General features: G+C 45.2%; 1 protein-coding gene and 1 pseudogene across 1 annotated transcript; both read left to right on the forward strand.

Annotated features, from left to right (window-relative positions):
- Positions 1 to 260: 260 nt before the first annotated feature.
- LOC115643712 (olfactory receptor 52B2-like) lies at positions 261 to 1,226 on the forward strand. Its single transcript, XM_030547715.1, has one exon. The coding sequence runs from the start codon at positions 261 to 263 to the stop codon at positions 1,224 to 1,226; it is 966 nt and encodes a 321-aa protein (XP_030403575.1).
- Positions 1,227 to 17,383: 16,157 nt separating this feature from the next.
- Positions 17,384 to 18,028, forward strand: LOC115643713 (annotated as a pseudogene).
- Positions 18,029 to 22,966: the final 4,938 nt, after the last annotated feature.

Genomic DNA, 22,966 nt, shown 5'->3' on the forward strand with positions numbered 1-22,966 from the left:
CAGACCTCATACCTCATACTAGATCTCTGACACAAGGGCTTATGTCTCTGGCTCTCTTCCTACTGCTGTTCCGCAGCACAAACGTGTTTCTGGATTTACGGTCACACATGACAGGCAGTTGTCACACAGTGAAGTTTTTGATGGTATCTCTGATTCTGTCAACAAATGCATTCCAGTCCTAGCTGACACTGGAGTTCTCACTGATTTTCTCTTTTGCTGTTAGTTACAGGAAACTGAATAGAAGATCCAAGTGATGGTATATGATGTCAGCTGACAATCACACTGATTTTTACCCTGTAACTTACATCCTGACTGGCATCCCAGGTACGGAGGTGTCTCATTTCTGGATGGCCATCCCTTTCTGTCTGATGTACGTTGTCACACTTTTTGGGAACTTTCTCCTACTATTCATCATACTAACAGAACAAAGCCTCCATGAGCCCATGTATGTATTCGTGTCCATGCTTGCCACTGCTGATCTGCTGTTATCTACCACTACGGTGCCCAAGATCCTGGCTGTATTCTGGTTTAGAGCTGGAGAAATTTCTTTTGCTGCTTGCCTGACCCAGATGTTCTTCATCCATGTCAGTTTTCTGGCCGAGTCGGCCATCCTGCTGGCCATGGCGTTTGATCGGTACGTTGCAATCTGCGACCCCCTGAGGTACACCATCATACTAACCAAGTCTGTGATCGGGAAGATGGGGCTGGCAATTGTAACAAGAAGTTTCTGTTTCATTTTCCCCATCATCTTTCTCGTGAAGCGGCTGAAGTTCTGCAGAACCAACCTCCTGCCTCACACCTATTGTGAGCATATGGTCATAGCCCGGCTGGCATGCGACGACATCACAGTCAGCATCTGGTATGGCATAGCCATGGCTATTTTAGCAATTGGTATGGATGCTGTGCTCATTGTTTTGTCTTATGGGCTGATCCTCAGGGCCATCTTCCTGCTCCCCTCCAAGGATGCCCGGCTCAAGGCTCTCCGCACCTGCAGCTCTCACCTCTGTGTCATACTCATGTTCTACATCCCATCCATTTTCTTCTATTTTGCACACCGATTTGGGCACGTCATTCCAGGTTATATTCTCATCCTACTGGCCAATCTCTATGTGCTCATTCCCCCCATGTTAAACCCCATCATTTATGGGGTGACAACAAAAGAGATCCTGAAACGGCTGATCTGTGTGTTTCATCGGTGGTGCAGGAGAAGTTCCCTGCTGAGCTAAATCAGGACACAGAAAATGCTCTGGGACTTGGAAATTAAACCCAAGTTTTCATTGCAACTATAGGGATGTTTTTATTATGTACTTCCACTCCGTAAGGTGGAAAGCTGGTCTCTCTCATCAACAGAATTTGGATCCAATGAAAGCTATATCCTTCCCCAGTTTGTCTCTCTAATATCCTGGGACACACATGGCTACAACAGCACAGTGCCCTGCCACAGAAAACAGCCAGATGGAGTGAGTCTTGTTCTAAATTGAAGGGAAACAACAAAAGAAGAATGCACAAAGGTAAAATTACTTTGTGACAGAGCATGGTGTGTGCTCCTCTGTGACAAGCTGCTCTTCATGGCAAAGAAAAGCAGCAGCCAAGGGGGATATACCATACAGCCATGGGGAGTGCATTGTGCTGCACACTGGGAGATGGGCGCTCTAGTGTTCATTCTGGCACTGACCTGCATTGTCACCCTGGGAGAGTTTCTTTCCTCCTCAGTTTCCTCTTTGGCAAAGTGAGTACACTTTGGGGCCAGCTCAGAAGTCAGGAACAGGTCTCCTCAGGGAGACAGGGCAGGGATTTCATGGTTCTCCTCTGCACAGCCCAGAACCCTAGCAGGGGTGGCTTTGACTGTGTCATCATGGGACTCCTTTACCTGGAGATCCACCCTAAAAGGACATGGCTCAGGCAGCAAACACTCCCCATACCACCCCATGGCAAGCATGGTGATTCAGTGTTTAAGCATCAGAGGGTAGCCGTGTTAGTCTGGATCTGTAAAAGCAGCAAAGAATCCTGTGGCACCTTATAGACTAACAGAGGTTTTGGAGCATGAGCTTTCGTGGGTGAATACCCACTTCTTCAGATGCATGTCATCTGAAGAAGTGGGTATTCACCCACGAAAGCTCATGCTCCAAAACCTCTGTTAGTCTATAAGGTGCCACAGGATTCTTTGCTGCTTTTACAGTGTTTAAGCAGGCCCTAGAATTTCAGCTTGTCAGCCTGTATTCAGCCCAATAACTTGTGTTTGCTAAGGTACCCCCCACAAAGATATCAGAACGCCTGAATCCTTCTCAGGGTCACAGCTTTGCTTGCCTCAGTCCCCCATTCCGTAGCCAAGGCCTGCGTCCCATGGACCTTGTATTTTGCTGCCTTATGGATCATTTCGCGTGGATGGGTCCAGCTTACCCAGGCTGATCTCACGCTCTTTCCCCACACAGGTTGCTTTGTGGGGCTGACCGAGTGGGAGAGAGGTCAGGGGATGCTGTGGCCTGGTGCACTGGGTGAGGGACTTATTTGCATCTGCTCTCTGGTGCACCGACCATGGGAGACAGAGGAAAATCTTGTGTGTGTGTGTGAGTAGCTGTGTCTTACCCCCTTCTAGTGGAAAGTTTTGCCACTGAGGATAATGTGATGAGTCTTGTGTAACCATCTGCTAGTGCCCCAAAAATGCTGTGAGAAACTGTTTCTGCTTTTATTCCCACCTTCCATTCCTGGAGCTTTGGAGTAGAAATGTCTCACAGGAACATAAAAATGATATCAACTGGGTCAGACAAATGGTCCATCTAGCCCAGTGTCCTTTGTTCAAATGCCAGGTGCTTCAGGGGAGTGAGCAGAACAGGGCAATCTTGTGATCCATCCCGTCTTCCCATCCCGGTTTCTGGTGGACAGAGATTTTGGGACACCAGCGGCATGAGCTTGCATCCCTGACCAGCTTGGCTAATAGCCATTCATGGACCTGTCACCCATCAACTTATCTAAGGCTTTTTCAGTCCTTTCCATCACAACATCTCCTGGCAGTGAGTTCCATAGGTTAGCTCTATGTTCCATTAAAAAACAAACATTCTCTTTTTTGTATTAAATTTGCTGCCCTGGTTTTTGCATTGTGTGAAAAAGGAAATAACATTTCTCTATTCACTTTATCCACACCAGTCATGATTTTATAGACTTCTGTCATATCCCCCCTTAGTTGTCTCTTTTCTAAGCTGAACGGTCCAAGTCTTTATGCTCTATCCTCATATGAAAGACATTCCATACTCTTAATTGTATTTGTTGATCTTCTCTGACCATTTTATTTATGTATTTTATCGATCCTGCAGCACAAGTTTCCTGCTGAGCTAAAGGAGGCAACAGAAAATGCTTTGGGACTTGGAAATTAAAGCCAGGTTTTCATTTGAACTCTAGGGGTGTTTTAACTATGTCCTTCCGCTATGTACATTTGAGAACTGGTCTCTCTTGCCAACATAATTTGGGTCCAGTGAAAACTATTTCCTCCTCACCTTGTCTCTCTAATATCCTGGGACACATATGGCTACAACAGCGCAGCTCACTTCCATACAAAGCAGCCAGACTGATTGAGTCTCTGTTCTAAGATGAAGGGAAACCACAAAACAAGAAAGCACATACATAAAAACACCATGAGAGAGTGACAGCATGGTGTGTGCATCTCTTCTGTGACAAGCTGCATCCGAACTGCACTCTTCATGGCAATGGAAAGCAGCAGCCAAGGGGGACATGTCATACACCAATGGGAAGTGCACTGTGCTGAACATTGGGAGATGGGGGCTCTAGTCTTCTGTAATCCTTCTGCCCCTCTTATTTGGCAGCAACAAGGGCCGGGTTCAGTATCCAGGGGTTCCGTTTCAATAACACAATGCATAACCGGCTTGAGCCCCCACCCCGTGACCTGGGACACTCACATACCACACCCCCCTGGGTGCCTCTAGGAGGCAATACTTCCCCTCTCGCAAGCACGGAGTCTGAGTGTAGCAAAATCTTTTTAATAAAGGAAGGAATCAATGCGGCATCCCATTGGAGAAACACCACAAACAGGGTTATAACACAAACCATAAACAAAAACTCACCTTCAAGTACATTTGGCACTGTCCTTTTTCCCCTTAGGGTTTTAAGTCCAATCACCCCAAAGTCCAACAACCCAAAAGTCTCTGGTCAGTGTAACCCCAGAGTTCGAGAGTTTATCTGTAGAGGTCCCTTCCCCCAGCCTGGGTAGAAAGGGGCACCTTACGTGGTCCGGGGCCAGCTGCCCTGCCTCTCCGTGGGTTCTGCTTCCGCCTTCTCCACGAACTGCTCCACTTTACCAGCCGCTCCATTCTGCTCCTCCAGCCGTCCTCAGAAACTGCTCCGCTCCACCAGCTGCTCTGCTCCATGAGCTGCTCCAGTTCTCCCTGCAAACTGCTCAGCTCCATTCGCTCTGTGGACCGCTCCACTCGCCCCACAGCTACTCCGCTGTGCCAGCTGCTCCGCTGCCACCAGCTGTCCCATGATCTGCTCCAGCCGTCCCCACAACTGCTCCACTCCGCCAGCTGCTCTGTTCCACAGTATAGCTTCAGGCTCCCCCACCAGTTAGCACAGTACTCAGTGCTCTCAGCTTAGTAATTTCAGCTCTTTAGTGATTTCAACTCTTAGCGATTTCAGCTCTTAGCAGGGAACCCCCAGTGCTAGTGCACCATTAGCCCAAAGTGAGTTCAGCTCAGGAACCTGTATCTAGATTCTTGAGAGAATAAAAAAATCAACTCTGACATTCCACACTGGAGAGAGGAAGGGTGGAACTGGTGCTTCTGGCTCCACAAGGCGACTGCACCACCAAGCACAGATACCTGTCCCCAGCCTCTCTCAATTCACTGGGTTTTGGAACCCATGTCCCTTGTCTAGCAAGTACCACCCAACTGAGGTTGAGTCATTTCTATCACAAAGCAGTCCCACAGCTCAGCAGCATGGGATGGGGTAGGCTTGCCTATGCAAATACACTCTCTGAAATTCTTTCCACCAGATGTCAGGGTAGAGCTCATCCTGACTCTGCTTACATCCTCCCCCCAGCCGAGAATTTGTCGTCCCGACAAATCACATTCCCTACTATACCAACTCATTGGTCCCCTCCAAAGGGGCTCAGATAGCCCACTTTAGCTTCCACAAACCTGTGTGCTAAATGTATAGGTTCCTCACTAATCACCCCAGGTGCTTCGTACGTTAACTGTTTCACTAGCCTTATTATCCTGTCTCACCTATTGAGAATCTCTGTTGCTGTGGTCTGGGGGACATCCTCTTGAGTGACGGATGGGGAGGTTTCCTGTGAGTTCCCCTCGGATACTGGCATAGGCCCCTGCATTTCTAGGTCGAAGGTGCTCAGGTTATCTTCCATCTGTGTGTCACCACTGTCCAAGAACCTGTGTATGTCATCACACGGGGGTCCACCAGTGATTCAGGAGCGTCAGGAATGGGCCTAAATACTTCTGCCAAAGGGTTTAGGGCGGAAGAGGAGGTGCTCTCTTTTGATTCAGCTAATTGAGACTGGAATCTTGTCTTCATCCCAGGATACACCCTGGTTGTGTCTTCCTCCTCAGACTCACTGTCAGATGTGCTGAGTAGGGGTAGGTTAGCTGCAGGAGGCCGGCTGTCCACGTTGGAAGGCGGCTTTGGAACAGCACCTTCGTTCAGCTCAGTTGCCCTGTTGTGGCCCATCTCATACGGGCTGCCTACCAATTCTCCCAGGGAGCAAAAGGTTTCTATGCACAGTTTTGGTCTGCCCTGGACCCTCTTCAGGTTTGATCTTGTAGACCGGCAGGTCTCCTAGCTTTTCCATCACTAAGTAAGGTATTGCCTTCCATCTGTCAGCTATCTTGTGTTTGCCAGCAATACTCAAATTTTGCAGCAGGACTCTGTCCCCTGGCTGGAGTTCTTGCAGACGCAACCTAGCATCATATCGCTGTTTGTTGCGGTCTGCGTTCTTCTGAGCTGCAGAGGTAGCTAAGTGATAAGCATCCCGTAGTTTTTCTCGTAGTTGGGATACATATTGCTGATGGGTTTCATAGCTATCACTATCCTCTGATACACCAAAGCACAGATCTATGGGTAGTCTTGGTTCTCGCCCAAACTTCAAGAAATATGGGGTGACCCCCATAGCATCATTCTTTGTGGCGTTGTAGGCATACAACAGAAATGCAACATGTTGGCTCCAGGTTGCCTTCTGCTCTGGCCGCAAAGTCCCTAACATATCCAATAGGGTTCGGCTGAACCTCTCAGGATGAGGGTCACCTTGCCGGTGGGAAGGGTATCTCTAACTGAAGACTCTGCTTACACTTCTTTCTGCCTCCAACCTGCTGCGTCATCTTGGGAGAGCTTCTTTGGTCCTAAATTTCCACTGTGGCAAAGTGAGCACACTTTGGGGCCAGCATGGAAGCCAGGAGCAAGTCTCCTCAGGGAGACAGCATAGGGATCGCATGGCCCTCCTCCGCACAGCCCAGAACTCGAGCAGGGGTGGCTTTGACTGTGCCATCATGGGCCTCCTCGACCTGGAGATACACCCCATGAGGACCTGGCTAGGGTAGCACAGGCCCCAGCACACCACCCCACAGAAAACATGTTTAAGGCCAGAAGGAACCACAGTCTAACCTCCTGTATAACACAGGCCCTAGAATTACACCCAGTCACCCAAGTATTGAACCCAATAACTTTATTTTTGTTACAGCACCTTCCACACAGAGATGCAAACTCCTAAGTCCCCCTCAGGGTCACTTATAGTCTATCCACCTTATAGTCCAGTCATCCAGTCCATACTTCTTTAACTTGCTGCAAGAATACTGTGGGAAACTATTATCAGAAACTTTGCTAAAGTCAAGATATATCACATCTAGCACTTTCCCTGTATCCACAGAGCCAGTTGTCTCATCAGAGAAGGCCATCAGCTTGATCAGGCATGACTTCCCCTTGGTGAATCCATGTTGACTGTTCCTGATCATCTTCCTGTTAGGATATAGATATTCAGGCCTGTCTGCAAAGGCCTATACTTTAAGAATGTAGGTGTATTCTTTTCACTTAGCTAGTTATAGAGGTATAAAAGAAAGAATCGTAGATCATTGTCTGTGGAATGACCTTCTCTTACTGTGACAGGCTAAGGTCTTCAGCTGAGATGTAGTTAGGCAGCCATAAGCTGGGAAGTGTATAGTCACATCCTCACATTCCAAACTAGTCACATTGAAATAAGATGCTATTGGGTATTAGGAATATAATCCTGTCTGATATTCCATCACCTCCAGAGAAAGAGAAGAGCCTAGAAGAGGTAAAAATAAATTTAGTCTGATAGCATCCTGTCTGGCAAGAACTCACTTATCAATAGACACAGCTGGAAAACCCTTATGTCTATGTAGATGTGGTTGTGAAACCCTCACTTCTGTATTGTTTTGTATGTTTCTTTGCATGGTCTCTGTCTGGTTCTGTGATTGTTTCAGTCTGCTGTATAATTAATTTTGTTGGGTGTAAACCAATGAAGGTGCTGGGATATAATTGGTTAAATAACCATGTTACAATATGTTAGGATTGGTTAGTTAAATTTCAATAAAATGATTGGTTAAGGTATAGCTAAGCAGAACTCAGGTTTTACTATATAGTCTGCAGTCAATCAGGAAGGGGGAAGGAAATGGGAACAGGGACTGGGGATGGGGAGAATTAAAATCATGTTTTGCTAAAGGGCAAAATGGGAACAGGGGATGGAAACAGGAACAGGGACACAGGCAAGGCTCTGTGGTGTCAGAGCTGGGAAGGGGGACATTGAGGAAGGAAACTGGAATCATGCTTGCTGGACGTTCACCCCAATAAACATCGAATTGTTTGCGCCTTTGGCCTTTGGGTATTGTTGCTCTCTGTTCATGCGAGAAGGACCAGAGAAGAAGGAGGGTGAAGCAATAAGCCCCCTAACACTTCCTCTTCTCTAAGTGCTTCAAAATGGATTTCTTGAGAACTTCTTTCAGGATTTTGCTGTGGACTGAAGTGAGGCTGACCGGTCTGTATTTCACCAGGTTTTCTTCCTTCTCTTTTTAAATATGGGCACTATATTTGCCTTTTTCCAATCTTCTGGGACCTCCCCCAATCCCCACACATTTTCATAGATAATCCCCAATGGCTCTGCGATCGCATCAGCCAATTCCCTCAGCACCTTTAGATGTGCTAAATCTGAACGCATGGACTTGTGCATGTCCAGCTTTTCTAAATAGTCCTTAACCTGTTCTTTCATCAGTGAGGGCTGCTCACCTCCTCCCTAAACTGTGTTGCCCAGTGCAACAGTCGGGGAGCTTTTGAGTACTTCAGATTGTTCCACATCCTCTGTCACTATTTTGCCTTTCCAGTTCAGTTAGAGATACCCAACTGTTTTGGCTAATAGCCATTGATGGACCACTCCTCCATAGACTGATCTATTTGTTTTTTTCCCCAGTTATACATCTGTCTAGTTCCTTTTTGAATGCAGTTGTACTTTTGGCCATCGCTACATTCCCCTTGCAATGAGTTCCACAGGTTACATTAGTGTTGCTTGAACAGTCAATAGCAATAGTCACACACCTAGATTCCCACCACCTAGGCATTGGTGCAGCACAACAGGGAAACTGAGGCACACAGGGTATTCAAACCATGAGATTCAAAGAGGCTCGCATATAACATAATAACTTCGTAACAGTCATGTGCTAGTGCCTAAGAGCCCTGTAGACTGATGTTCAAGACCTGTGGTCCCTGACACCCAGACAGTAATGGAGGCAGAGTCAAGCAGGCCCATGGCAGCCTTCTCTCCTTGTGCCCTTTACTATTGCTACTGATCAAGTCTAGACTGAGAAGACAAATTCTCTGACTCTGCCTCTCACTGACAGAAGCGATCAAGACAGTCGACCTGACCTGAAACACCAAGGGGACATTACCCAGTGATAATCCCAGACATGTAGGGCTGGAAGGGACCTCATGGGTCATCTAGTCTTGTCCCCTACGGTCCAGGCAAACATTTTCCTAAGTGGCTGCTGATTTAAAGGGTTTCACGTTTGGATATCGGGGCACCAGAAAGAGGGGGTCCAATGGCCTTGGCCCCATCACTGAAAAAAGTTGGAGGATTAAGCCCTCCCAAGGCTTATAGTCAGAATGGGGAGTGACGAGGGTGGGAGTCTGTGATGTTATTGATATAAACTGGGACCATATAGAACATGGGTTGCAACCAAGGTCCTGTAGTGGCACCAAATCTTGTATAAAGGGGATCATATAAGGTATCTAAGACCAGGTTATGGGTTACTGATTATGATTATGCTGTCTGTGTGTGTGTATCATTTTGTAGTTGAAGTTATGAGTATTGGCCCTATACTGAATCTTGCTGAAATAAAATAAAATAGAACAATAATATGGGTCCTGATTACTCCCTGGCAGCCCCTAAATTTCCCTTGGATCCTTCCAGTAGGGAACGTCCACTCCCTTCTCCATAAGGAACAATGAATAAGGAGGAGGATTTTGGAGGGGAGTGTGGGAGTGTCACAAGGATGACAGAGTTTCTGCAGAGTCACCAAACCGGCGTTTGCAGCCATTGCAAAAAATGGAGGAACAGACACAGGAGTCTCATCTCAGATGGTCTGGCTGGCAGAGCACAGTCCGAGGGCAAAGGTCAGCTTCACACCTTGACCGTGTAACACACTGAGCACACAGCACTGTGGTGACTGGGCCCAAGCTCACATGGGGTTCAGCTTCCACAAGAAAGGAGCAAACAGATGGGAAGATGCTCAGAGACACAGGGAAACAAGGCTGAGTCAAAGCAGGGGTGTAGCCATGGGTTGGTCTGCGTGGCCAGGGCCCACCCACTGAGCATCCAAGCCCAATCCACCAGCTGGGACTCCTGACTCCAACTTGGTGCCCAGCTGTGTCCCTCTCCTGCCGGTCCGGAGTGCTGATTTCCTGGTCTCTTACCCCAGATGGGGATGTGCCTTGTGGGGGCGGGTTTAGGCCAATAGTGGACTAGCCAGTGGTCCTCGGCCAATGGAGTCACCCTGCTTCGTTCAGCCCACCTGCCACTCCTGCGGTGACACAAGATCCAGGTGTGGGGATTTACCCCTCCCCCCCAGTAGCCAGAGAACGGGCCAGGGCACTGGAATAGCACTGCGTGTAGATTAGGAGTGGGGTAAGCCCAGCATCTCAGAATTGCTGGGTGGCGATGTGGAGTAAGCCCCCACCCTCTGACCATGTGACCTGACCCCACTCCCCTGCAGGAGAGACGGGCGCAAACCCTTGCACCTTTTACCCCATTTCCACTGCAGGAGGGGTCTGCAGCAGGGATGGACAGGGGCTCAGGGCTCTGCTGAGCAGGATTTCGGTGAGTTGCCTGTTTCTACATTATAGTTAGTGCTAATGGCTCAGGAAGGATACAGGGTTCAAGGCAAGAACCATCTGGGAAGGAATTCTCCAGCATGGCAACTTGAACTCTTGAGTATTGTCTGAAACACCAGAGGATTTACCTGGTAAAATTGGAACTACTAATGTAGTAAAAATTGTTTAGACAAATATTTGTTTTTAAGATCAGTTCCTTGTCTCTGACTGTGTCCTTCTACTTGTCCCAGTAGCATGCCTTTTGGAGTTTATGTGGATTTTCCTCTGGTTCACTCAAGTTTTCCAATTCAGCAAATTCACTGCTCTGTTAGTAAGTGGAGCCAAAGCCTCTGCACTGGGTATCTGTGTTACCAGGGGGTTCACAACAAGAATGGGTCACACACCGGCCTGATTCTGCTTTCACATTCTACCTTCAGTGGGTCACTCCAGATTGACACTGGTGTCCCTGAGAACAAAATCAGGGCCCGGCTGTTTTGGAATCCAGGTGTTTCATTCCCTGTCTCAGAATGTCACAAATACTGAGGGTTTATTCAGACACTTTCAGCACCCTAACAGAGTAGCACTCTCTATGGCAGGGCCTGAAGCTGTGATGTTCTCAACTCAGAGCTGAAAGTTGAACAATGAGGGTGAAATTTTGGTCCCATTGAGATCAACTCTTAACACAGTCAGGAGTTCAACTTCAATTTACATGTGGAGATTTAAATATATGGCCTGATTTACACCGGCCATGACCCTCCACTGACTTCAACTCGAGCTGTCCTGGTGCCTCTAAGGACGGGTGAGTTTGTTTGCACTAAAGAAGAACTGATGGAAGAGTTGCTGAAATATCAGACTCACAGGCTTAGAGGTTTAGAACAGTTAGGATAACTTTTTTTTTCAGGGAAGGAGAGGGGTCTGATTTCCCTGTGCCCCTGCATCTCTACATCTGGAGAGAATGAGAAGTCCTAGAAGGCAGTAAAAAGAACAGCATGTTTATGACTTCGAGGAAACCAGGTGGTGTTGGAAATCTCAACAGGGGGACTCCAGGGATTCACTGTGTGTGTGTGTGTGTGTGTGTGTGTGTGTGTGTGGGTGAGGGTGGGTGGGTGAGTGGGGAATGTGCAGCATACAGATCACAATGGTGCGTAGTCCTGAAACTGGGTGAAATAGGGAATAGACATCCTGCCTAATGCACAGATGAGAAGCGTAATGATTCCTGCAGCGGTAGAGGGGTGTCTCAGCCTGTAGGAGACTGTCTCTGACACCATCCCCAATCTGGAACATCCCTCCTCACATGAGCAGCCGCACTACAGCCTCATGGTAATGTCATGGTGGCATCAGCAATTGCTAACACAGAAAAGCAGCTTCAGGAAGGGGAGTCTGGGTTTCTAGCAGTCTGCAATGCATTAAAGGTTTGTGTCATTTTGAGAAAGAGTTACTGATGCTGGCTCCTTTTAGTCTCCATGTCCTCTCTCCCTCCTGCCAGGTCTGTCCCTCTCTCCTTCCCTGCACAGGCTGAGCTGCTGCTGGGATTTACTTCCCTCCCAAAAAGGCAGTTCAGGCGAATCTTCCCCTTTTTCCCAGTGCAGGCAGACACTGAGTTTAACCTCGTCTAAGGAGGTACTTCTATGAGCTGGTGCTGTGGGGTCTGGCACCTTGTTTTGATTCTGGGTTAGGGGCATCACTATGTGACAGAGGTAGAAGTTACGGGAGTTGGGGAACCTACATGGACAAGCGACCAGCACTGGGGATTCTGGGATATGGAGTGGCATATAAATGGGCAGGTGGGTAGCACTGAGAGCAATGGGGGCTGGGAACAGGGTGTGCATGGACAGATGGACAACGCTGTGTGTTGTGAGGGTAGGGAGGGAGGTGTACGCAGAGAAACAGGCAGTGCTAAGATTTGTGGAGGCAGGCAGGGGTGCTGGGTTTGAGGGGCCAGGGATTGGCAAGTACATGGAGTGATAGGAAGCGCTGCTGAAATTGAATTTGTCTTTCTAATTGTTGGTCCAACGCCAGTGCAGAGCTCTTTCCTGGTCCCGTGTGCATTTGGGCTGGTCTCAGGGTCTCTTTCCCATGGCAGGCCAAAGAAATGTAGCCTGGGTGTCACAACCTTTGCTCAGTTTTTGTTTCCAGGTGTTGTCGTTGTTGTTGTTCTGTAACTTCAGGCACTTCACCAATGGAAAGAACCGTTGATCTTTGTATGAATATGCACCCCATATTCTTCATAGTGATATCATTATTATATGATTATGGGATAATTATCATGCATTCTTTGTAAGCGAGGTCATGTAAGATATCATTGGAAAAATTTTGATTTTCTGAATATGATTATCCTATTTGTGTGAATGTATCGTTTTTGGATATGAATTTATGAATATTGACTATGTATCTGTATTTCAAATGTAGTTACACTTGGGTAATACCCACTAGACAAGATGCTGGTTGGAAGAGATCTATTCAGGGCAATGAGACTTTAGGGAGAACAATAGATCTGAGAAAAGACTTACCTTCCACCTGGTGAGACTTCCTTTAAGAAATGGAAGCTATGACTCTACAGAGGCATGTGACCAGCCCACATAACTCTGGGCTCCATATTGAGGAGTCCATATCTTCACACAAACTGGTCTGGGAACCAAGTTTTGAAACAAAGGTTTCCTGCCATATGCTAAAGCGATATAAGGCAGGGAATGACATCATCATGATTCCTTACTCCCCACCCAAAAAGACTCCTGGATACACCTGAGGACAAAAGTCTGAACTAGGAGAAGTGTTTGACTCAGGCTAAAGAGATTTCTAGCCTGTGTATGGAGACCTGAGAAACCAAAGCTGCAAAGCAAATGCACATTGTGCCTAAAGAATTTGCCAGATGGCTTGTATCATCAATCAGGTTGATACATTGCTAATTCATACTCAATCTAACTATTGTGTTAAGCTTAGTTTGTGTTATTATTTGCTAGGTAATCTGTTTTGAGCTGTTTGCTATCCCTTATAATCATGTAAAATCTGTTTGTTGTAGTTAATAAACTTGTTTTATGATTTACTCTAAACCCAGTGTGCTGTTAAGTGAAACATCTAGGGGTAAAATCTCAGCTTGGTTACCACAAGTATGCACTGTGCTCCCCATACTGAAGGAGCAGCAAACTGGGTAACAAATTCATACTGGTTGGAGTTTGGACCAGGACAGGATGGTACAGCTCTGGGGTTCTAGGTTAGGGAGCTGGTGGCTATTTTGGCTGTAGCCTCTCTATTGTTGGTTCATGCAATGGCTGGTCAAAAAAACCTGCATATAACTGCAGTTGGCTGTGTCCCCGCCTGTGTGAATGCCGCTGAAGGTGTAGGACCAGGAGAGGGTCTGCAGCTTGTCATAGCAATGCATTGAGAGAGGGAGCCCAGGCTGGTCAGTCAGAGGGCTCAGTGGTACCCAGGTTCCAGGTGTCACCCTGGGAGGAATCTGTCACACTTTGCTCATCAGCTTCTTCAATCTCCCATCATACTCTGACACCCCCTTTCCATACTCTCCATCCTCATCCCAAACTGCTTTGATTCCAACAGCACACTGGTCAGCAGTGTCTTCTCCATGCTCCCTAGTCATCCCTGGCTCCCGCAATCTCTGAGCCACCCCATGCTCCTCACAGCTCTTCTCCTGCAGGGGTGAGGTGCCTCTCATCAGGACTGCTCCCTTGGCTTGTGGAGGGGGATCAGTGACTGTGTCTCACCAGTGAGAAATCTCGTGAGTGGCAAATGCCAAGGCATGCACCTGTATAGCCTCTCTTGTTACCAGCGCTGGCTCTAACAACCTCCCCGAGCGCCGCGCTGCCCAGATGTAACACCTCCCTCCGGGCGCTGCCCTGACCCGCTGAAACAAACAGCCCCCGAGCACCACCCAGCCGAAACAAACAAAAAAACTTCCAGTGCCGCCCTGGTGAACCAAAAAAAAACAAAAACAAAAAAACCCACCTGAGTGCTGCCCCATCACCTGAAGATTGGCTGCCTCTTACAAGGTGCCGCCCCAAGCATGTGCTTGGTCAGCTGGTGCCTGGAGTCGGCCCTGCTTATTACATCCATATACAGCGTGTGGTGTTTCAAGGACTGCTACACAGGATTATCTCACAAACTGAGAAGTATGCAAGTTATAAAATGAGAGCAGGCAACTCTGGGACATGTGATAGCCTGGATAAATATGTCTGCCATGTGCAGGAACCACTGGTAGGTGACTGAAACGGTGGGCCACTGGCACACAAACGTTAAACCCAGGATTCTCGGGACTATTTGCTAGCCGGTTATATTACTCATTCATAGTGATGGTTGCGCATTCATTCTGCACTGTAGACACTTTATGGGCTCAAGTCATTATTTTTCTCACCTAAAACGTTCATCCATGCAATGCCTCACATGATCCTCAGCCTTGTGATATACACACCTCTTTTAATATTGACAAGGTTCTGTAGTCATGTGAGAAATTCTCCCCACAGGGCTTAATTGAATATGGCCGTGGATAGAAAAAAATGGTTAATTACTCTCACATTTAAAAAAAATATATATGGCTTATTTCCAGTCAGAATTTCTTTAACTTCAGCTTCCAGCCATTGGATCTTGTTAAACCTCTGTATGCTAGACTGAAAAACCTATTATTAAATATTTGTTCCCCATGTAGGTACTTACAGACTGTTTTCAAGACACTCATAATGATCTTTGTTAAACTAAAAAGACTGAGATTTGTTGAGTCTATCATTGGACTCATAAGATTGAGTCTAATCTTCTTATAATTCTTGTGTTATTATGCAAGGATCATATTGGTTCTTTGGGCCACATGGTCAGGTTAATCTAATCCCCCTTTCACGCCCCCAAATCTTGTTCAGAGTCATTACGTTGCCTATTATAGTACCCCAGCATGTATGCATCAGCTGTATTCTTTGTTCCTAGATGTAGATATCTGAATAGCTATATTGGAATATATGTCATATGTTTTGACTAAATTTGCCAATCAATCCAGATTGCACTGAATCAGTGACTTGTCCTCGTCATTATTTACAATTCCCCAATTTTTGTGTCATCTGGAAACTTCACTGATATTCAGGCATGTGAACAGTTAGGAGCTGAGTTGTAGACACATATATTTGCTTACATTTGTCAGTTAACACCTGTAATTTATGTCTGAGACAAAGTTGGTTGCCAGCAAGAAAGTGTCTCACCAAAAGAATCAAGGGAAGTGACACAGCTACAGGCCTGTAACCCAAAATACCAAGACCTTAGTGCCCATTTTTTTAGCACAAAGTCATAGCCCAGCATGATAATGTCTGTTTCATAAGAACATAAGAATGGCCAGACTGGGTCAGACCAAAGGTCCATCTAGCCCAGCATCTTGTCTACTGAAAGTGGTCAGTGCCAGGTGCCCCATAGGGAATGAACAGAACAGGGAATCATCAAGTGATCCATCCCCTGTCGTTCATTCCCATCTTCTGGCAAACAGAGGCTAGGGACACCATCCCTGCCCATTCTGGCTAATAGCTCTTCATGGACCTATCCTCCATGAACTTATCTAGTTATTTTTTTAACCATGTTATAGTATTGGCAGAATGTTCCATGGGGGAAACTTGGCTCCCTTACAACATAGGAATTTCATCATGGATCAGACCTATTTTCTATCTAGTCCAGTGTCCTCTCTTGACAGTGACTGCCCCAGGGGCTGCAGAAGAAGGTGTAAGAAAACAGCAGTAAGTAGATGGGGGGATGACCTATCAGTCCTTATGGTGTCACTCTAATGCCTAACAACTAGAGATCAATTGTGCCCTGAAACATATGGGCATATAGGCTTTCCATAATGTTTATTTATCTGTAAGAATTGTAACTGGAGAGTCTCACTACCCCTGTAAATGTCCAAATGCTTCCTGATTATTGCTTAGCTCATGCTGACAACTAGTTTTGGAAAGCAATTCCTCATTAGACGTGAACTGAAGAAAATATTCTTCTTTAATCTCCTTTGAATTTGCTACTTTTCAATTTAATTGAATGTCCTCTTCATCTTCTACCATGAGAAAGGGAAAACAGATTCTTGATGTACTCTCTACCAGTCAGTGTTTTCTAGACTTTTCTCATGTCTCCTCTTATTCATCTATTGTGTAAAGGTAACAAACCCAGGCTTCTCTACATATGTCCATGTGAGAGTTTCCCTGGGCCATTGATCATTCTCGTTGCCCATCCATGAACCCCTCTTGTTGCAATATCCTGTGTGAGAAGGGTGCCCAGTACTACACAGAGGAGTCCAGAGAAGGGTGAAACATTGGCTGACTGATCTCATGGCATTCTATCTTCTATATGATTTCCCATCCCACTCCTCCTGGATCCCAATATTTTGCTTAGTTTCTGTATCTGCTTAAACTCTGAAAAGGGTTTCACAGAGCTGTGTACCATGATTGACACCCAGGTTTTTGTTTTGAGTTCAATCAGAACTCGGAAAGATGTTTGAGGAGTTCAAATTTTCCCTCCAAAGGGCATGCAAGTTGCAGTTTCTGACATTTCATTTGGTTTTGTTAGCTCCCTCTGAGGACTTCTCTGAACTTGGCTGTAACCTAAGTAATCTGGTGCCATCTGCAGATGTTGCAATGTCACTGTTCACCCCCATTGTAGATTGGTAATAATTATAAAATATTTGCCATGCTATTTGTTCTATAGTATGTAATCCCCCTTGTTGTGCTTCTCTTCCTTCACAGGCACTTTAAGCTTTTCTGAGCCCATCCAATGCATTGAACATCTCATGGCAGTTTTCAACCTGACACCTTTTGACCCTTCCACATTCATCCTTACAGGCATCCCTGGCCTGGAACCTGCCCATTTCTGGATTTCCATCCCTTTCTCCACATTCTGCATTATTGGAATGTTGGGAAATTTCACAGTTCTGTATATTGTAGGCAAAGAACAGACCCTGCACAAGCTGATGTACCTGCTACTCTGCATGCTGGTGCTCAAAGACATAGCAATGTCTACCTCTGTCATTCCAAAGGCACTGTCTATATTTTGGTTCAATTTGAAAGGCATTACTGTGGCTGGCTGCCTCACCCAGATGGTCTTCGTTCACACAGTTTCTACTATGCATTCAGCTGTCCTTGTGACAATGGCCTTTGATCCCTACGTTTTCATATGTAACCCTCTGACATACGCCACCGTCCTCACCAACGCATGAATAGCTAAGGTAGGGCTAGTGGGTTTGATAAGAGCTGTTCTCTGCATCCTGCCTCTGCCCCTGCTCCTGAGCAGGTTACCATTCTGTGCCAACCGCATTATCCCCCATATGTACTGCGACCATATGGCTGTGGCAAAGACGTCATGTGGGGACATCACAGTGAACAGGCTGTACGGCTTGGTGATAGTGGTTTTAGTCATTGGGTTAGACCTGACACTCATTGCCCTGTCCTATGGTCTGATCATCAGGGCCGTCCTCAGAATCTCCTCCAAGAAAGCCTACCTGAAAGCCCTCAACACCTGTACAGCCCACATCTGTGTGATGCTGACTTATTATACTCCCTTCCTCTTCTCCACTCTGACACACCGATTCAGTCAGGGCTTCGCTCCCCACGTTCCCATCATCTTGGCCAACCTCCATCTTCTTGTTCCTCCCATGCTCAACCCTATCATTTATGGGGTCAAAACCAAAGATCTTAGTGACAAAATGTTCAAATATGCCTGCAGAATGTGATCACTGGGGGCTACTGACTTTAAACCTGTCTGACAAGCGGGAGAAACGAAATCTGCTTGTTAATCAAGGGTGCTCTTTTCTAGTTTCACTGAGCTCAGCATTGTGGGATTTCACAGTCTGAGAAGTTCCTCTCATCTAATGTTTTATCACTCCATCATCAAGCACTGATCTCTCGATTGCTGATTTCCCTTGCTCTCCCAATCAACTGACCATTTTCAGCAACACCCACCAGCCCTGATCCCCCCCCCACAACCTATCACTCATCCTGCCTGTTATTGTCAGTTCACCAGAAGAGACTGCAGTTTTCTGATGCAAGGTGTATTTCCAATAGTCCCTGTTTGAAAAAGGGTTCTTGGTCAGTTTGAAGAACAGAAGCTACACTTTCAGATAGCCAAAGTCAAAGAAATCAGCTACAATGCTGAACTTTTTTGTCAAGTATACAGTGATTTGGTGAACACATTTTACCTGATTTCTGTATGTCCATTATTTCAGGAGGCTTGGAAGATAAAGCAGAAGTTTCTATGGGAAAGTGCTAATACAAGAAAGCTGTAGCAGGAATTGAGAGTATTCTATAGCACTTACTAGGGAGAGTTCTGAAACTGTTTTTGACAAATGGATTGTATTACTGTCATAACATTTCTTCCCAGATCTGGACCTTAGCTTCCAAAATATGGGTGTTAGCATGAAATCCTCCAAGGTTAGTTACAAGCTTGGACCTGGAAATTGCTGCCACCAGCCAGGAATTATACAGTGCCTAGCTCACTGTGGTCTCCCCAAAACCTTCCCAAGGGACCCCAAGACCCAGATTCCTTGACTCTCACCACAAAGGGAAATAACCCACTTCCCTTCTCCCTCTTCCCCTCCAGGTGTTCCCTCCCTGAGTTCCTGGAGAGATATACAGATTCAAGCTCCGTGAATCTAAACAAAAGGATTCCACCCTCCCTGCTTCAAGTCCTTGAAACACAAGTACCGAGAGATCTAACCTCTCTCCCACCTCACCTAGAGGGTATGCAAGGTCAGGCTTAGTAAACACAAAGAGACTTTCCCCCTCCCTTCGTTTCTTAGCCTTAACCAGTGAAAAACACTCAAACAGGTCTTGAAAAGAAAGCTTTTTATAAAAAGAAAGAAAAAGGACATAAAATGGTCTTTGTATTAAGGTGAAAATATACAGGGTCAATTGCTTAAAGGGAAAAAAATGAATAAACAGCCTTATCCAAAAAGAATACAATTTAACACATTCCAGCAACTACACACATGTAAATACAAAAAAACAATATAAACCTATTGTCTTACTATCCTTGTACTTACAATTTGGAAACAGAAGATTAGGAAGCCTGGAGCTAGAAAAATCACTCTCAGAGCCTAGAGGGCACAGACCCAAGACAAAGAACAACGAACTCACACCCCAAATTTCCCTCCACCTAGATTTGAAAAAGTCTTGTTTCCTGACTGGTCCTCTGGTCAGGTGTTTCAGGTTAATGTTTGTTAACCCTTTTATAGGTGAAAGAGACATTAACCCTTAGCTATCTGTTTATGACAATTACTCTGGATTTGAGGGGTGTGTACCCCAGAATGTGATCAAGCCAATTACAATCATATGATGTGCACTCAGCCACTATGAATTACAAAAATTGAATTCCACATAGTTTAGGATTAATTGGAAGGAAGGCTTTTAGATGCAAGGTCAAAATGTAGCTAGCAGTTTTTGCCAATATAAATGGGAGGAGTTGGACAGATGTGAATAAGGGAGATTGAAAGAAAATAAATGCATGAAAACCTTGAGTCTAGACACCTCTTATAGTAGAAGTTTAATGAAAATTGGGAAAAGTCATGATCCTATGTGTGTTGTAAAAGTTACTAAAGAATAGCTAACACAATGTACTTTAGAGCAGTCCTATGAAGCCATCTTGAGAGACTTTTTCCTGGCACTGTTTCTCCCCAGCAAGTGAGCTACTGGCCACTGCGAACCTGTTGTTAATTACTCAATGCCATTCCAGATGTTAGGTGAAATAGCTGGGATGTTCTAAACCTATTGCTTATGTCTGTGTATGCTTAAATCTAATAAACCGTGGAGTTAGACGATTGCATGATTACTTGTATTTGATTCATGATTGCTGAGTTCCCACTGATTTATTCCAGAGACCGCCTGGAGTGAAATAGTTAAATTACTCTTGCTGGGGATTCTGGAAACCCCAGGTTACAGACTGCTGTCTTAAGCTACGACATCGCCTTGGGGTCCAATAACTTACCACTTTGCGCAGTTGATTTTGGAAACACTTTCAGCTGGAACTTTCAAAATACACACTAACCATTTCCATTGTCAAAGACATCAAAAGTATGAGTTGAGAATTCATCTTGGAGTGTGGGAAATGGATTACACAGAAACTGCCACCAAAAGTTCAGTGATTGAATTGTTTTCAGTACTAAGACCTTCTCGACCTATAATGGCTGATATTCCATTTTTGCCATTGTTTTGTAGAGACCCTGGAGAGTTGAAGCAGCAGTGGATAGTTTTGTCTCATACTCAGGACAACCAAGTTTAGCAGTTTTGAACTGAATTTCTCAAACACACAGATGTTGCTGAAGACAAAGACTTTAGCAAACTTGGCTTGTTTGCTCTTTCATTGGTGTCACTACCTTTTAGCAATGCTGCAGTTGGATGTTATTTGGATGAACTTGATAAAAACTAAACAGCTCAACAAGATGCAAGTGAACGTTTTAGAGAACATTCTTTATGTGGGGATGTACACGCAGCCACACATGATCTATTGTGAACGGTTTGCAGCAATGAAAGAAATGATTGCACTGGTGACTGCTGAGATGTATGATCAACAGCAGAAACGTACTTCTGATGAAGACAGCAAGGATGAAATGTTGCCTTTTACAGACTAACAGTAACAAACTAATTCAACTCAAAATATGAACATTCACTTCTGTCACTGAATGCAAATAGAAATAATATAATAATGTTCTTGCTGTTTTTACACTACATACATTTTGGACTACTTTGGGTCTTTTTTGACACCGGTATTTGCTGGTTTTTGTTTGAAACTCCTGCCAACCTTGAATCAGGATACGAGTATCAGTATTGTGGGTTTAATTTTGAATTCCTTTGTAGTCTCAGAGATTTGTTGCTAATGTGGATGAACTCCTGCTGGGACTTGTACCTTTTTAAAAAAATCAGATCTGTAGTAGGTATGTAATGAAAGCTTTCATTTGTTATCTGATGTATAAATGAATGTGTGAATAAAAAGACCCCTTTGTTTCAAGAAATAGATGGGGCTACTTTTAGGTTAAGTTTCACGCGATTATGGGCTATTAATGCAGTAGAAATGTGGAAAACTTGAGCAGCACCTCAAGCTGAGCTAGAGGCAGAGTAGCAGGAGTAAGAAACACAAGGGCCAGAGAAACAGCCCAGAAGGTAGATGTGGGCTTGAGCCTGAGCAGTGGTGCTGAGACACAGCTGGGGGGCTGCAACTGGAGCACACCAGAACAGGCAGCTGGGTCAGCACAGACCAGATGTGCCAGTGGGGAGCCAGAACTGAGCTACAGTAGGGAGTTTGGGACCACAGCCATTCAAAAGGCCTTTGCCCCTTACTGAACACATTGACTGTACTTTCTCTGTATTGTAGCCCATAAGTTTGCATCTGTACATGTCATATTGTTAGTATAGTTTTATTGTTGATTTCAGACACACCATATACATTCACATTTAGAGACATTTTTAAGGCTTGCCCCTGTGTCAACTGGAGCTCCACACTTCTTATTCCTTGCTTGGAGAATGCACCAACATTTTGTTTCACATGTGTCTGTATAGCCCCCAAACCTTACCCAACGCTGATATGGCCCCATGTAACATCTCAATATCAAATGAGTTTAAAAATCCAGCTACAACACCAATACCAGCTACAAAATATTCCCCTTTACCTGTTGTATTTCATATAGTCCAATCTCCCCATTGTCCCCATGCTTGTAGTAGAGGTAAGGCATATGGTTTGCACTCTGAATGTTGTGTACTTATGTTTATTTGCATTCCTTCCAACCGGACTGATTGGTCCACTATGGCTGGGGCTTCAATTACTTCTCCCTTTCTATACGAGTGTTCATCTGCCATTATTCTTGGATCAAACTTCTTTTCTGATATTTGATTGATAAACATAAACAACGGACCATATCCCTGAAAATCTACTCCCCTTTTAATTTTCCTAAAGCAACTTAATCTTCTCATTATAGAAGAATCCAGTATTTTACTAGTTTCCCGTATTTTGAGAGCCATTGACTCATTCCATCCCACATGAATATTAGCCAGTTCCTTTTCTTGAATGACATCTAAAGTGATTACATAAAATCCCAAACTCCAAAAAGTACCATTCAGAGTATTCATATTCAGATTTTTCTCATCCTAATTAAATCTAAACATTAGTTGACATCCCCCACCCTTAGTATATACAAGCATGTTCATTGCTCTTCCAAACTTTTTGGTTTTAGATAGTCCCATGTCACATTTTTGCCATCTTCCCATCATACCTCAAATTTTATCTCAAAAGGTTTCTATTTACATCTGCTTTTCCTTGGTCCTGTTTTTCCTGTCCTGTCCCATGAGTAGTCAAATGTGTTATCCTCTTTGAACCATACCTCCATCCTAGAGGTACTCCCATATGTATATCCACATACCCCTAAATTTCCCCAAATATTCAAAAAAATATAAAAGCCAAAAACTATATTTTCACCTTTCAGGATGCTATTGATTTTTCCATTTCCCCTGAATTACTAAGATCCTTAATACTGAAGCCATGGCCATTATTCCATAGGCTCTCAGAAAATTGGATGATGGGGCAACAGAAAGTCAGATGGAATTCAAAGGTGATAAATGCAAAGTAATGCACATGGCAAAATACAATCCCAACTATATATACAAAATGCTGGGGTCTAAGTTAG

The sequence above is a fragment of the Gopherus evgoodei genome, unplaced genomic scaffold (assembly GCF_007399415.2).
Source record: "Gopherus evgoodei ecotype Sinaloan lineage unplaced genomic scaffold, rGopEvg1_v1.p scaffold_68_arrow_ctg1, whole genome shotgun sequence".
In the NCBI taxonomy this organism is placed as follows: Eukaryota; Metazoa; Chordata; order Testudines; family Testudinidae; genus Gopherus; species Gopherus evgoodei.